Source organism: Sylvia atricapilla, chromosome 3 (assembly GCF_009819655.1).
Source record: "Sylvia atricapilla isolate bSylAtr1 chromosome 3, bSylAtr1.pri, whole genome shotgun sequence".
NCBI classification, from domain to species: Eukaryota; Metazoa; Chordata; class Aves; order Passeriformes; family Sylviidae; genus Sylvia; species Sylvia atricapilla.
In genome coordinates, this window is record NC_089142.1 from 29,049,575 (window position 1) to 29,066,653 (window position 17,079).

General features: G+C 40.4%; 1 protein-coding gene across 1 annotated transcript in view; it reads right to left on the reverse strand.

The window, feature by feature from the left end:
• Positions 1-17,079, reverse strand: part of COL9A1 (collagen type IX alpha 1 chain) — a 61,612-nt gene that overhangs the window by 34,681 nt on the left and 9,852 nt on the right. The window contains exons 6-15 of the mRNA XM_066314310.1: positions 12,630-12,707; positions 11,616-11,636; positions 10,542-10,616; positions 9,947-9,982; positions 9,775-9,837; positions 7,811-7,864; positions 7,170-7,205; positions 2,023-2,046; positions 1,672-1,725; positions 68-121 (exon numbers count right to left, since the gene is read on the reverse strand). Of these exons, the coding sequence (XP_066170407.1) occupies positions 68-121; positions 1,672-1,725; positions 2,023-2,046; positions 7,170-7,205; positions 7,811-7,864; positions 9,775-9,837; positions 9,947-9,982; positions 10,542-10,616; positions 11,616-11,636; positions 12,630-12,707 (495 nt within the window). The remainder of the gene's footprint in view (positions 1-67; positions 122-1,671; positions 1,726-2,022; positions 2,047-7,169; positions 7,206-7,810; positions 7,865-9,774; positions 9,838-9,946; positions 9,983-10,541; positions 10,617-11,615; positions 11,637-12,629; positions 12,708-17,079) is intronic.

Here is a 17,079-nt window from a genome sequence, read left to right on the forward strand (position 1 = left end):
GAGGTTTTGTTCAAGCAGCAGCAACACAAAGTTCAGATTTAAGCATATATTAAACATAATCACTTACAGGAGGGCCTGGAGGTCCTGGTAGCCCTGGTGGCCCTCTTTTTCCTGGATCTCCCTTAAAAAGGGTAAAATAATTTAGTTGATTGATAGTAATAATAACAACCAGTAGTAACATATTCAGATTACACAGCAACAGTGAGAAATTAGGTGGCTACAAAAGGACAGACTAGGTGGGTAGCAAAAACCTCAACCCACAGGCATGGCTCTTAGAAAAGAATGTAAAAAATATTTTTTTTAGTAGAACGGCAGCCATGTTGTGAAATAGGAATCACAAGAAAACCAAAACATTTTTGCCTGCTTTAGAAATCTGAAACATCTGACCACAGGATCATCTATGCCCTCCTCCTCTATAGCTGCTATTAAGTTATGAACTAAAAGAACTCCAGTAACTGGCAAAAGTAGAGAGAGGAGAAAATCTACTTTTTCAGAGCACAAGATGAATTTACCAAGTTGGAATATTTTCCTGTTTGTGAAACTTTGATGCTGAGTGCTCTCTTAAGTAAAGACAACGTGGAACTTCTGCAAACTATTTTTTCTGAAAGTTTGCAATTATAACAGATCTAATAATTGGGCAGAGACCATCTTTTAATTTAATATTGTAATTTCAACATTACCTTTTACATTTCATTAAGTCATAAATGCAATACACAAGATTAATACAGAAAAAAATTATTAAATAATTCTCAAAACATTAGAGCTGTAGAGTCATTCCTTTCCATGCAATGCATAATTACATTGTGGAACTCATTTTTACAATGTGTTATGGAGGCTTGGGATATAAATGGATTCAGAGACTGACTGCATTAATGGAGGGAAGGCTCACATGCAGCTTTTGAAAAGGCATTACAGATGCAATTTCTGATTCAGGCAGTCTCTGAACTATCAACTAACTGTGAGAATGCATGACAGTATGACAGAAAATGCCATTTTACCAAGAGCCTGTGCACTTCCCTTGGTATCCATTCTTGCCCTCCTACAGACAAGACAGTGATGGATCATCTTCTAAAACAAATTGGCAGTTTTTAATATTATTTTTTAATTTATTTATATAATTGTATTAAAAAGTAGGTTTTATTAAACAAAATTTTAATGCATTTTCAGATTTCAAGTAGAAAAGTTGGTTTCAGCTTCCACTTCAGTAAAGCGTGGTGTCAAAATATGACAGTGTGGTGAAACTGAGGGCACAGTTCAGCAGTAAGGTCAATAGATGGAGCCACACTTAAAGTGAGACCGAGAAGAAATACTGAATTGCCATTTCCCTGGTATGCAAATGAAAATCAGTAGTTTAAGTAGTTAAGGTTTACATTTCCTGTATTTCTGTCAGGTCTGCTTTTTGATTTCAGCTTTCCTTGAATAAGACAAGTAGAGTACATGACACTCTGAACATTTAATTCTAATCAGACAGGTGGCCCTGCTACTCATTGTTCTTATTTCTGATGAGCTTTAAACAGAATCCTTCTTCTACCACTGATCACTGAAGAGGAAAAAAAAAACTTTTGAAAATGCTGTGATAGCCCAAATAGCATTTAGATGGCAAAATTTTTCTTTAAGTATCTTCTAGAAATTGAATAAACCTGCTTTTTCAGCAAACACAGTAGTACTTACAGGTGGACCAGCACGACCTACTTCCCCAGGAAGTCCTGCTGCACCAGCTGGACCCTACAACAACCAAGGTAAACAGTGTTTTTATACCATATAATACCTATGCAACAAACATCCAAGGACTGAGAACAGGTAATTCTCACAAATAAAAAACTGTGCCTTCAGACACCAATATTCTTGCCCCATATACCACAGACCTCAGGGGTAGCTGAAGAAAGCATACATAATAGACATGGAACATCAGGATTAAAGTAATCTCTTTTTTCACTGCATTACTTTTAATTAGAGTATAATAGCTTTATTAAATATTCAAACAGATTCATTGAACAGATGAATTGTAAAAGTTATACTTACAGGTGGTCCAAGAAGCCCCTTGCCCTGTGAAATATATATCAAAAAAAAAGATCAGAAATATGGGGAGGGTTCCAAACTTATTAAAATTGTTTTCCAAGAATTGAGTATTTCAGATTAAAAAGGTGTAAAAAAACCCTCATTTGATTCTGCAAAATAGCTTTGAGAAGTTGTTAAACTGTTGTTAAAAATCCATTTTATTATTGGGTAATCGGTATCAGTAGAAAAAATTAAATTACTGATTAACTTGCCTTGCAGTATCATTACACATCTTTACAAACATATATACTTCCACAAAGGAATGAAGATATTAAAGGCTTTGTGTTAACTAATTATCAGGTACCATGATAAACATATCCATGCTATAATAATTTCCCACTAAAGGTACATTTGAATTTATAATATAAGTTAACTTCTTTCCCCACAGTGCTTCCCTGAGGCCTAAATCCATTAAACTTACAGTTTTTGGCAATCAGAAAGAACACTAAACTTCTCGTATTTACATTTTCCATCAGTATTGTTCTGAATCATTTTAACGAGAAGTGTCCAAGATACAAATATGTTTCTGCCTATTTGGATGATATACCCTCTCTAAGAAAACAGATCCCTCAGTCTTGCATTATTTAAAAAAATGGAAAATTTTATGGAGAACAGTGTCAGTGATATGTATGAAACACCAAAATATAAAGTCACAAATATACTTAAATATTCAGATTTGACGCAATAAGGCACCTGGAATGAATGTGAGTGAAAAAGCCACAGAATACAAATCCAGGGCTGTATTTTTGTAAGGCTGTTTACAAAAGTCAGTATAACAGAGGGAAAATTTTCAAGCATTCATCAGAATCATTTCATTTTAACCATTTAATACACAGCAGAAAGTAAGCCTGTATAACCTACATAATCCCTTTGCTATTGCGTCACACTTCCTTCCTACAATTCATCATATTATACATATCTATATTTGACTATACAAACAAACTTTCACTGCATCACATATTCAACATTATAATATTCCCTGCCTCAAAGAAGGAAATCACCACCTGCCTGCAGGTCTCATTGGAGTGCCCCTTCCTAACACACCCCCTATCAGTGGCAGGGAAGGTCAATGATACCAAAAGAAGCAGCTACAGCTACTGTGTCCAGTCCACACAGCAGCCCAGGAGAAGGCTGTCCCCTCCTCTGACCACTCCACTACATCTCCTAATTAACCTTCCTAATTAAGACTGAAAAAACCAGGGACTCTCCTCCATCAACCAATGTCTCCTCCTACAGCTACTCCACCATTCTGGCCATGAGCTCCCTACAAGCAGACCAAGTTACAAAGCTGAGAGTAGCTCCAGGGCAGTCATCATTAAGGACATAAACAGAGCAGTTCCTGTCCCAACCAGCTGCCCATGTTCCTTGCTCTGTGTCCTAAAGCAAAAGCCTATCCACACAGACTGAGACTGCAGCCTTACGTGCCCAGGTGCTTGCTGCCTGCAGTGGAGCTGCTCATCTGACCCACAGAGCATGGAGGGCACAGGCCTGGGCAGCAATCCAGAGTCTTTAATCACCTGCAGCAGAGGCACCTACCCTGTAATCTGGTGAGTACCCCTGCCATCCACCACAAAGAGTCCAGTGTTGGTAAATGTACCCTGTGCCGGACACTGTGTCTTAGTAGATCTTAAAATATTTTCAAATTCTCTGTCACTAAATACACACAGTCCTCCCCATATGCCACATGTGTAAACCACTAGCAAAATATCAGCTCATAGAAAAGTTAGAGGGAACAAAAAAAGAGAATGGACTGAAGAGTGCAATACATGCACTTAATGTAGCAGCCTCAGGTCCTTCTACCAGGCAGGTCACAGACATCAGCATATTTAAATTACTTGAAAAAAAAAATTACTTGAATTAATCACAAGAATTCTAAAAACTTTGCAAGCCTGTCATTTAAAAGATTACCTGCCAAAAAGATGAGACAAAGAGAATAAATTAAAACAAAATTATGAAGCAGGAAAAAATGTACAAAAAATGGGGATGATACCTGAAGATTGCCAGGGTGCATTCTGAGGAAGAGAAGGTCACAGAGCAGAGAAGCAAATGCTGTATATAAAACTTTATATCCTTGATATTCATTCTGGAAGATACCCAGAAGTCCTAACTTGGCTGATAAATATCACTAGAGGAGCATGAAAAACAGTGATAATAATTTAGAGCTAATTAGTGTTGTACCCAAGGCTTCTGTTTGCACTGAGCATTTTAATAGCTTAAGCAAGAGGTTTTGTGAAAAATGAAGTCTTTGGATAACTATCTAGGGACAACTCCACTTGCACAAAGCCACTGACAGTATTCAAAGCAGTGCATAATTACACCTAAGCACTCAATTAATCATGTAGGCAGTATGCAGATTCATAATTGTGCTCACTATGTTTCTGGCAAATGAGCCTTCATGGATCAAACTAAAGAAGTGCAAAGGTTAAACAGCCCCATTACTTAATATTTGTAGTAAAAGCTTCTCCAAAAGTCTCTGAATCTGAAAATTAGGACCATTGCACTCCAGCACTACCATTTCTAGTTGGGGTTTTTTGTTTGTTTGTTTGTTTGTTTTTACAGTAGGTGGGTTCTGTTGGGGTTATACTGGGATCTTTTCTTTGTTTTGGTAGTGGGATTGTGGGGGCTGTTGTTGTTGCTTTGGTTTTTCATTTTAGTGGATTATGTTAGAAGGTATAATCTCACTAAAGGTCACATGACCAGTGCTGGCCATTTTGAGAATCTTCCAGTATCCGCACTTCTTCTTCAGTAGCATAGAGCCATTCATTGGAGGGGAAATTGCATTTATACAGACTTTCCTAGGAGGTTTATTTTGAGCATTAATCTCACTATATAGACTTAGCATGTATGGGTTACCAACCATGGAGCTACAAAATCAATCCTAACAGGAGAGATCTAAGGATAAATCTTGATAAGTACAAGAGTAATGACATGGGTTCACTAAATATATCCATCTTTTCTCTTCCTTTAGACAAACTGGAATTCTCCTTTCCTCATTATAAATATTCCTGTGGATTCATCTGAAAATACAAGCTCCAGTTGTTTATTAAGCAGAGGCAGAACAACTCCAAAGGCAATCCCTACTGAGGTTCACTGAAGCGTTACCACCTTAAGACCGAAAGTCTCAGGGCAAACAAAATCACCCTGCTTTGAGCAATGGTCCAAAATCTTATCAGATGCATTGCTTTTACAGTATTAAAACATGGTGACAAAAGTCCTACTGCTCTGAAAAGAATCAGTGTTTTGCCTTAACAAGCTGGTCCAGTTTCCTGCTTTCCCAAATTAACATGTCTACCTCTGAACAGAGATTAACCCTCCTTATACATGTTTGATGCACTCACTTATTCTGGAGGGTCATAAATTAATCATTCTTGCATTATTTGGTAAACGGTGTGCTAAAATCATGTTATGCTTTCCCCAACCCAGGTCTTTTATTCAGTAGACAAGTTAAAATGCCACAGTGCTTTAACCAAGTATTTCAGTAATTCAGTTTTATTTCCCCATTTTTTTCCTATCACAGAATGTCTTTGTAAGGGGATTAAATTGCCCTGAGTAGAGACACATTCCATTAGACCAAGGTGCTCAGAGTCCCATCCAACTTGGCCTTTAACACTTCCAAGGATGGAGCATCCAAATCTTCTCTGGGCAACCTGTTCCAGTGCCTCACCACCCTCACAGCAAAGAATTTCTTCCTAATACCTAAGCTAAACCTACTCTCTTTTAGTTTGAAGCCATTTCCCCTTGTCCTGCCACCACATATCCTTGTAAAAAGTTCCTCTCCAGCTCTCTTGTAGGGTTCTTTCAGGTACTGGAAGACTGCAATTAGGTCATCCCTAAGCCATGTCTTTTCTAGGCTTAACAATCACAATTTTCTCAGCCTTTCCCCAAAGGAAAGATCGCTCTAATCACCTTCCCATATCACCTGAGTAAACATATCTACTCTTCTTTGCAGCTAGATTTTGTAATATGCATAGCATACAACCCCAAAATTATTTTCCCGTCTAGTTGACATCAAAAAACAAATCAAACAAACAAAAAAAGAAAAAAAGAAAAAGTACAGATTTCAGTCTACCTAGAACCTATCTCAATTCTGCCATTTTCTGTGACTAAATTTAACTCATGTATTGAGCCTACAGACCAGCCAGCCATTATATTACCTATTTTCCAAATTTTCAGGTAAGAATGAGCATCCATGTAAATTAATGTGTCCACAACGTGATTCATCTTGAATTTGAACTTGTCTATAATGTCACACCTTCAAGAATAACTTCATCATTTTTCTCTCTGGCCAACTATCAAAACAATTGTTAAATATAAATTTAATGAGAGTTAATAAGAAAAGATCAAAAATACAAACACACAAGGAGTGTTGTACTGGAATACCATAGCTCTTCTATTTAATTTAAATAATTTCTCTAAATTGAATCTAATTTTAAATTAAATTCTCATTGTAATCTGTCTTATTATAATTTATTCTAGTCATGTTGTTCCATTACCCATCTTGAGTTTTTTTTCCTAAGCTAAATTCCTACATGCCAACCACCATTCTCTTCTTCTACCAGCAAAACTCATAAAATTCCCAGTAATTTTCAGCCCCTGAAAAGGGATATTAGATCCATCTGCATGCCAACTGGAACAGTACTCTTTGCATATTCTTTCTCATATTTTGGACTGTTTTCATACAAAACTGCAAAACAGCACAAGGAGTGTCACAGAATTTACACTTCAGTGATGCCATTTAAACACATGGCAAGAAGCTGAAAACAGGAATAATCGTAGACTCCTATAAGCAAATGAAACATGGGCTCTCTCATCTCCATAGCATTTTCACAAAGAGATGGAAAAGAATGGTATAAGTCCAAAACCTGGGACTACATCACACATGCTCCTTTCTTTTCTACAGCATACAAACCAAACATAACCTTTCAGTAGTATTTGCACACTTAGATATAGAGACAAAACAGTTCTTTAAAATACTACTTTTGCAACTTAGGAGTTATTTGAGACCTCAGAAATAGTTTTGGGCTTTTCTTCTCTGCATTTAGTGGTAAGAAGCCTTCATATTAATACTTAAGGTATAAAAATCCTCTTTGTACACTAAATGCATTACTTACTGGAAGTCCACGAGCACCTGGCAGTCCTGGCTCCCCCTTTAAAAGATTAAAAAAATGAGTTTTTAAGAGGTATTAGCTTCAAGTTTTGTAAACAATATACAGGAAGATGTTCTCTCACCTTTTGGAGGGCATCATTTAGTGGACATAGTCTGCAAGTATTATTCACTTCATTAATGCTATGCTGTTTTCAGTAAGACTTGATAGAAAGGAAGGACTTTCTCAGTATTAAAAAAGATACAGCCTCCGGCCTTTTATTTTCCCATCCCAAAAAACTCAAGCAGGCTTGTTAGTCTGACTTTTGATTTATATTTCATTTGTTTGATTGATGATGAAGTCAGGTTTCACTGTTCTGGTTCCCACTGCATATACAATGACACAATTGTAATATAAGATGGAAAGGGCCTCAACTTTACTGAAGATGCTCAGCCTTAATGTCAACAATGTAATGTCAGCTGCCATCCCTTACCGCTGGCTGTGGGAATGGAAACTTATTTGTGCTCTGTGAAAAGGGGCCAGTACATATGCATTGTAAAGGTATGTTAGGAATGTAAGAAAGGCTGCAGCATCTTATTTGTCACAGAGAGACAAAATAATACTGCTTTTAAAAAAATCCATCATTTCATGCATAACTTTATTCCTACCTTCTGTCCTTTTAGTCCCGGAGCTCCCCGTGAGCCATCAGGTCCTGTGAATCCCTTTGGAAGTGAGATATACAATGTTAATGCAAGGGTTATGTGTTTTTCTTAATCACAACAGAAAACACTATAAAACAGAAAAAACTAAGCTATTAAATGAAATCAGGAGATGAAAATGAGAGGGAAGGAGAGAAGAGAAAATAAAAGAAAATGCAGGAGATTTGCAATCCAAATATTTATTTACGTGTACAGATAGAAATGCACAAGTTCTAAGTACTAGCTTCTGGTGACAAGCATCAGTGCCTTTGATAAGTATCTTCAAGAATTATTCAGTTAAATCACAATTAAAATAAACATTTGAGCTCACATGATCCTATTTCCTCTTAATGGGAGATTGATGAATTTAGTTCACGGCTAAGATTAAAAACAAAAACTCTCAGTGTTGTCCATTTCAAAAAAAGTTTCATTGACAACAACACAAACCAAAACCCCCAGAAATCTACCAGGCTGGATTTAAATTTACCTCTTGAACTTGTCTGTCTGGCTAAAATTAAAAACTAACCATGATATTATAACCAGGAATTCATTTGGTGTTCTTATTTTTCCATTTGTTTCTGATTTTATAGTCAACTTATATGGCTTAGAAATTTCCAGGTATCCAGAAGAGCTTTTCTTTTACATTTATCTAATACTTTTTTTTTTTTGTACACTTCTACTTTTTTTGGTACACTTCCAGCAATTCAGCATTAGCACAATTGTTCCAGCAATTAGATTTTGAAAGCTTACATGATCATTACAAGCAATTACTGTACAGTACCTTTTTACAGTCTATTAAACCTGACACTGAAATAATTTTTGAAATAGAATGAGGTTTAAAAAGTCAAAACTGCCCCACCAATTAAACACAAAAGGTATTATAAATCCAAAACACCAATTAAAAGTTGAATATACAGTGAAAGTACAATAAGGTCTCTTTTTTTAAGTGAAAATAAAAAAGGCTCAATATTTCAAAAGACTGTACTCTAGTATTACACTTCCACTCATCCACTAACACGAGGGAATATACAAGTGTGAACAGATACTAAAGGCTGAGCTGAGTTTAGTGTGCTCTGTTCCACGTGATTGCATACCCATTAACTTTGGAAAGGAAAATAAAACTATGCCTTTAAGTGAAAATTGTAAGAGGCAATGATTTTGAAAAATATGTTTATAAGCTTTTGGCATGCACAAAAGGGTTGTGGGCCTGTATTGTTTTTAGGAAAAAGTGAAGTGGCATAATATGTCACTCACAAAGCCCATTTCTTCTTACAGATATGAAATTTGAGCAGTTTAATTAAAGACTCTTCCATGTCCACTAAATCTCTTCCCAAAAGCAAATTAAATATTAACCTCTAAGAGCATTGCAACATTAAATAGATACTAGGCTTTTTCATTTATATAATTCGCAATACCCTCTAACACACAGGTTTATGGTATATAACCTTTATTTTTGATATTTTAGACTTCTAAAATTTTAAAAGCTTATGTAAATTAAACATAAGCTTGCCTACCTCCTGGCATAACATCTAAGTACTAATGCAACAATCTTGTTTCATAACAAGAAATGCTTTCTAACAGTCCTCTCAAGAGAGAAAAACGAAGTTTCCAAAAAATGTTTGAAGGCATTTTTACTGGCACAAATTTATTCAAGAGGTATGACCGAAAAGGCCACTAGATGATGTCGAAATTTTGATGTTCTCTATTATTTTCCACAGGACGGGAAGATGCATCAGCAGACGCTCCTCATGCCCTCTCTGCCCTGCTCTGCTATCAGAGGTGGCTTCCAGAGGCAGCAGCACAAGTCACCCCGAGATCACTGCCCAGCACCTCTCCAGGGCCAGGTGGCAGCTCCGACAGCCCTTGTGCTTTATCTATTTATTCTTGGGGAAGAAAGAAAAAAAAAATATAGAGAGAAAATTAAGTGTACTCACATCAGCTCCCGGCTCTCCAGGCAAACCTGGGGATCCTGGTTTGCCTGCATCCCCATCTGGACCCTTCAAGATTTAAATGGACAGTTAAGCATGTTTCACATAGGGAAGCAGAAGCAAAACTCAAAACTTCTTCTCTCACAGAAACAAATGAAAAGTAGTTTAAATGACTCACCGGTGGACCAGGGGGGCCCTTCGGGCCTCTCTCCCCCTACCAAGATATAAAAAAGAAGGTATTAGTCAGAAGTAATAATTAGTCAGAACCTTTTATGGTCCTTCATGAAAATCACTGATTTACAGATTATCAGAAATAATCGTAAACTGACTCTTATTGTAGAAAATAAATATTAAATCCACATAATTTCTATTACAGAGTAACAGAAATCATCGCAGAAACTTCTGACAGGAGTCAAGGGAACACATGTAGTAACTCCTATCGGGAAAAACACCACAAACCCTTAACATGACTAAGTATGAATGATTCTATGTAATCCCTTTTGAGATTAGATTTATAAAACCTCTACACCCCATTAATGGCAGATAACCACAGCATATTATACTGATTACGTAAAATAAATAATTCTGACTTTTCTATACCAAAGATAATCTGAAAATCTGCTTTCTCCAGCCCATTACAGAGCATGAGACCCATCAATCCCTTCATGTATCTGTAGCCAAATTCAAACTCTTGAAGATCAAAGGCTGATGGACAATGTAAGATACATCTCAAGGCATTCCCTATTTCCTAGGGAGGCACGGGAAACACTTACATCAATGCCATCAATACCGGGAACTCCTGGTGGCCCTGGTGGACCTGGGGGGCCTGGTGGACCAGGGGGGCCTCTCTGACAAGGAGTGGAAAAAAGGAGCAATTAGAGCCTGACAAACCACAGAGCCATTCTGGGGGGACTAGCACAGTTAGAGGCTATGGGTTAGTCTGGAGGTCACAGCTATGACAAGGACCTGCATCATCACCCCATGGGTATCACAGGCTTTATATTGTATTTTGCCTGCGAGGACTGGCAACACTGCCCCCACCAAAGGAATGAGGAAGGTGCTAAACCCCCTTCCCTGGGTCCAGCCACCCTCCTGTGCCCATAATGCTGGCAGGGCCAGGTGGGCTCCACTCCCCGCCTAGCAGCATCTGAATGGCAGTGACAGGGTGGCAGAAGTAAGTAACAGTGACCTTTGCGAATCAAGCAGTGAAATTCACTACACTAATTACTTTTTCCCAACGCAAAGGAGACAGCCTTCCTGAGAGTTCATACTAGCAATGAAAATTTAAAACAACCCTTTCCCTGCTTCACTGACAGGCTCAGCTGCTTCCCCTGGTTCCTCAGGATTACACTAACATCTACAGAGGCACTTTCTCAAATGCCGGGCTCCCGAGGGGAGGTAGCAGGCGCCGCCAGCCTGTGCAAACTCAGGGAAAGGCTGTTGCAGGTCTCGGTGCCTATAATGGGGGGCTCTGTTCTCCCTGCAGTGAGCTCTGCCCGCGGCCCCACAACGGGGCTCTGTGAGCAGGAGGCTGCCCCGGGCCCTGAGCCCGCTTCCCCTGGTCCCCACAGCACTGCTGCTCTGGACGCGTTTCCTCCACACACCAGAGTTCCCAGAAATGTTCCATCCAGCGGTAGCTGCATGTTGGGGCTCAGGCCCCGCCGGTGTTACCTGCCCCGTGCTCACAGGTGGGCACTCACAGGTACCACTCGCCTCTCCGCCTCACCCACACCTACTGGGGGACACGGGACAAGCCCCCTCCGGCGGGTCTGCACCAGGGCACGGCAGGGCAGCCTCCGCTCCCTCTGCACCGGCACCCCGAGCTCCCTCCGCTCCCTCGCACTTACCTCGATTCCCGTCTGGGTTACCTGCGAGGGAGAAAAAATAAAAAACAACAAAGAAGAGCCAAAGTCAGAACAAACTTACTTGAGCCAGGCCGAGGCAAAGCGCCTGCAGGAAAAGCCCCAGGGGCAGGAGGCGCCGGGCCATGGACGGAGGGAGCAGCCTGCGGCTGCCGGGGCGGGCGGGCTGAGGGGAGCGCGGCCGGAGCCCCTCCCGGCCCCGGGCACGGTGGCGGGGATTGGAGGAAGCCGGCGGCCGGGCAGCGAGGATGGAGCGCCAGCAGCGCCTTAACCCTTTGCCCTGCTCTTGTCGGGACGGACACCGACCCCGCCGGGCCCGCGGGTCCCCCGGGCCAGGCTCCCGGGGCGGCGGCGATGCCGGGGGCGGCCGCCACAGCCGCTCAGCCCGCCAGGGCCACGGCCACACGGGCAGCCAGGCAGCCCGCCCGGGGCCAGGCACACTGCTGGGCACGGAAGGGTTAAAATCAGGCGGCTGCTGCTGCTCTGGGGGTTGGATTTCCAAAAGCCCTGAATACCAGGCAGGTGTGGTAAAAAAAGAGCATCGCCGTCCAGGAACGGGGAGAAAAAAATAAGACTTCCTTGGGCTGCAGAGGTGGACAGGGCAGGACAGGGCAGGGCAGGGCAGGACAGGGCAGGGCAGGGCAGGACAGGGCAGGGCAGGGCAGGGCAGGGCAGGACAGGGCGGGACAGGACAGGGCAGGGCAGGGCTGGACAGGGCAGGGCAGGGCCGGGCGGGGCAGGGGAGGGCAGGGCAGGGCGGGACAGGGCAGGACAGGACAGGGCGGGGCAGGGCGGGGCAGGACAGGGCAGGGCAGGGCAGGGCAGGGCGGGACAGGGCAGGGCAGGGCTGGACAGGGCGGGGCAGGGCAGGGCGGGACAGGACAGGGCAGTGCAGGGCAGGGCAGGGCAGGACAGGGCAGGGGAGGGCAGGACAGGACAGGGGAGGACAGGGCAGGGCAGGGCAGGGCAGGACAGGACAGGGCAGGGCAGGTTTCTCACCCGAGCCGGCAGCTCGCCGCAGCCTTCGCGCTGGGGTCGCAGAGGGTCGCAGTGGATCACCATCCACTGGATCTCGAACTGGCAAAGGAGAAAAGATCATGTTAGTTCGGGTCAGGGGTCACGCTGGCTGAGCCTGTAAGAGGTGGAATACTGGCACACCACGCAGAGGGTTAAACGCTAGGTGTTTAATGTCAATAGCTACAGGTGGAGCAGTGCTTCTCCCTGCGTTTCCCCACCCCTCACTCTGCAGGTCTTTTAAAGAGGGGGCATAAACCGGCCGAGGTGCTGCCATTCCTAAAATCCTCTTTATCACATCTCTACTGTTCTGTTTGCTTTGCAGTCATCACAGTTTCCAGAGTGCTGAGACTGGAGCACAACAGAAGCAGTACCCTTATTTCTTTTACCTGTTAACTGACACCACCATCTGTGAGCCAATTCTTCCCCTCCTTTATCCACTTCTCTACTTCAAACCTTCATAATAATGGCCAATTGAGTGCCATAATATACATATAAAAGAGCTAATGCTAATTTAATACCACAAGGCATACAATAGCAACAGCTCACATAGGAGTAAGTTGTCAACATTATCCTCACACTAAATCCAAAACACAGCACTGCACCAGCTATGGAAAGAAGAAAGCTAACTCTGTCTGCCTTGAGGCTATATAAAACAAAAGCTCATAGGAAACCTCTCTTACTTCTTAAAAATGAAAAATAATACTCTTCTGGTGGCAAGGTAGTAAAATATGTTAATAGCTTCCCATTGATTTAGAAGAGATGAGAGAAGGCCTAATATGTTCTAGCCTTGCTGTCAAGGTACCTTTTCCCTTGCCAGTATTTCACAATGATATTGTTGATTATGTTAAGCTGATTTAAAGGATGCCACTATTTTGAAGATGTCTCATGTAGGTATTCTACTGATATCAATATACAGTGTTATTAAGGATTAAGCATAGTCACAAAGTTCTCCAAAATGAACCTCAGATAATTTAGGGGTAATCATAAAGCAAAGATAATGAAATATAACCTTTTAAACCCAAAGGTGGTGCCCTGGTTTTGCCTGAGGTAAAGCTTATTTTCTTCAGAGTAGCTGGTATAGAGCCATGTTTTGGATTTGTGCTGGGAGCAGAGTTGATAGCACAGGAATGATTTTGTTTTTGCTGAGCAGCGCTTGGACAGAGCCAAGACCTTTTCTGCACCTGACTCCAGCCCATGAGCAAGGAGCCTTGGGGGTGCACAAGGACTTGGGAGGGCCCACAGCTAGGATAGCTGATCCCAACTGACTAAAGTAATATCCCAGACCATACAACATCACATTCATAATATAAAGATGGGAGAAGAAGAAAAGGGCAGGGAGAATTCGAAGTGATGCTCTTTGTCTTCCCAAGTCACTGTTACATGTGATGGAGCCCTGCTTTCCTGGAGATGGCTGAACACCTGCCTGCCATTGGAAAGTGGTGAATTAACTCCTTGTTTTCCTTTGCTTGTCTGCATGGCTTGAGCTTTACCTATTAAAGTGTCTTTATCTCAATCCACAACAAGTTTCCTTACTTTCACTTTTCCAATTCTCATCCCACCATGAGGAAGTGGGGTAGAGTGAGCAAGTGGCTGTGTGGGGCTTAGTTGCTGTACAGAGTTAAACTACAAAGAACGTTTAAGACCCATGGGTCAGTATTTCTGACATACATTTTGCAGCTTTCCTACAGGATTTCTGTTTCATCTTTATTTCTTACTCAGTACAGATGTAATTAACTGTGTCTGACTGTTCACTGTCTTGTTCTCTCAAGTTCTACAGAAATTCCTGCAAGTGTTCACTATCTTTGCACGTCTCCATATCAAACACATAATTAGAGTCTTACTAGTGCTTTAGTTGAGAGAGGTGAAGGTTAGGTAAAATGCAAATGATGCCTAAATATGTAGGGTAGTATTTTCATTGTAAAATCAGTCACAGGCCTGCATTTAGCAGTACCATAGCTTTAAGGAAAACCGTGACTCTCAGAGAACAGCTGTAGGTCTCCTCTCCCTGTAGTCCACTGAGCTATTGCTGGCTTGGTGATGATCCAGGGAAAATCATCCCTCCTGGGGAAGTACAACTCAGATAAGGAATTTTTCACGTGGAGATTTTCTACAAGATTTTGTTAATGATATCTATGTTTCTTCTAAGAGAGGTCTGCTGTCAACTGTTTGTACATTTGTTAAGTGACCAAGAATAAACTACATATATTTACATGCATCTCATTCCAGAGTTATTTTAAACATGTTTTATCCATTATTCGACATCTCTGAAATAATTTTTTAGAGCTTACATTTTCCTTGCACCTTTTTTTAAGGCCTTTGACCGTTACAGCCAATTCCAGTGTTATTTGGTTTCCATAGCTAGGGTTCAGCCTTCTGAATGTGATATTTCACAGGGTGAAAAAAAAAAAAACAAGGTGTGACTTTTTACAGTACACAGATACAATCTGTTCTGTGGTGTAAATTAATCCCTCTCAAACAAATATTGACAAAACAGTTTCCTCTTAGTAGCCACAACTCATGCAGCTTCCCTGAGCTTGTTAGAAGCATTAAATGTCAATTAAATAATGAGCAAGAGTCACTTCTAGCAGTGTTTAGCATCTATTATGAAAAAACTATGGTAATACCTCTGAAATCACAGGAATTAAGGCAATGATATAACTTCAGAGAAGTTATCATGTGAGCAGTAAGAAATTAATTTCCTTACCTTCATATAAAAAACACATAATTTAGGAAGTAAATTCCTCTTCAATTTTGAAATTATGCTAAATCTCGTATTGCTTACAGTTTATAATGGAATTTAACAATTAAGTTTATATTAATTACTTTTAGATAAAAAAGAGAAAACTTCTAAATACTTTTTAGCTAAAAAAGAAAAGATAAAATACAGCTGTGAATCTGTGTACAAATTCGGCTTCCATAAAGCATTCCAGAAATCCTGAAATAAATCTTTGTAAAGGCTGAAAGGCAAGATGCAGTTTCTAATGGAACTGTATCTACTATTCTCCTAGGTAGTCATGGTAATAGCAAGCAATAAAGAATCCCTTTTAAAACTGTATGTATTACTGTGCACCTCTGAGAAGCTGACCTATTCTACAAGATTAATAGGGCCCTCGCCAGAATGCTGCAAAAAAGAATAGGAAACACAGAATTTATGTCCTTTTTAAATTATACCTCTAGAAGTAATATACTTTAAAAATGTCTGGGAGTAAATTAAAAGCTGTGCCTAGGGCATATTATATAACCAAGACTGTTGAGATATTTAAGCTTATAGTCAAGCAAGTTAAAGACTAGAATAGCCCCAAACACAGATTTATATAGTCAATTTAAAGAGAAATAAAGTACTCAGGCTATACCAGAAATGTATGCAATATAAATAGACATTTTAAAATTACTAGTCCATCTAACTATGTTATTCCTTTATCATCATTTCAGAGGATATGGGGTTCCTAAATCTACATTATTGTAATATCAGGTTGAACCACTACCATTGGTTTTTGGGCTTCCCATCATAGGCCATGCAATTCAATCTAGTGTGTCCTAAGTCAGTTGTGTCTAAAATTAAGTGTATTTTTAGACATCCAAACTCAGTTTAAGAATATAGTGTCATGCCTACTTTCCCTGATAATCTGTTGCACAATGAGGTACATTGACAGTGCTTCATTATTCTTTTGTCAAGAAGTGTCTCATACTCTTGTTTTGAAGCCTAACTCATGGAAAGATTTTACTTTCTTTTCAGAAAATATACTTCATATGACTGAATCTTCCCAGAAACATGCTAAAGTTATAAACAAATGTTTTGCATTATAAATGGTGAACTATAAAAATTATTTCATTCCATTTTTTTCTTTCATCTTTAAAGGACGTTGTTCTATACTTTTTGTAGCTCCACACTGGTGCCTAAAGATGTACAGTCTTAAACACAGGCAAGGTAGAATTTAATACCAGACACTTTTCCCTACCAAATGCCTGAAGAGCCTTGGGTGATCAATGCTGCTCATTTGTATACCTTGCTGAAAAGAGCAAGTTTCTTTTCAGCAGCAAAACACAGGCTGGAGAGGAAAGAAGATAGGATTCCAAATTGCTCTTCTGCTTTTCCTTGCTTCTTTAATCCTGGCCAAAGGTCAGTCAGAGTACCAACAGACAGCCAAAGTGACCTTAATACCACACCTCTCTCCTCATTTGTCAGCTGCCATTTGGAATCACTACTTCAACAGGCAAAGGAACCCTCCTCATTTTTAAAGGAAGGACTGTGTCTAACTTTAAGGCACAGTTTGCTCTAGCACTGCACATCAGGTGCTGTAAAATTATTGCATTATTACCTATAGCTTTCTTTGCATCTAATCTAACTATCCTTCTGAAGAGGAAAACAATATTGGCACAGTATTTTTTCATCCTAGTAACATGCATAGAATATATGTAATGTGTAATGTTT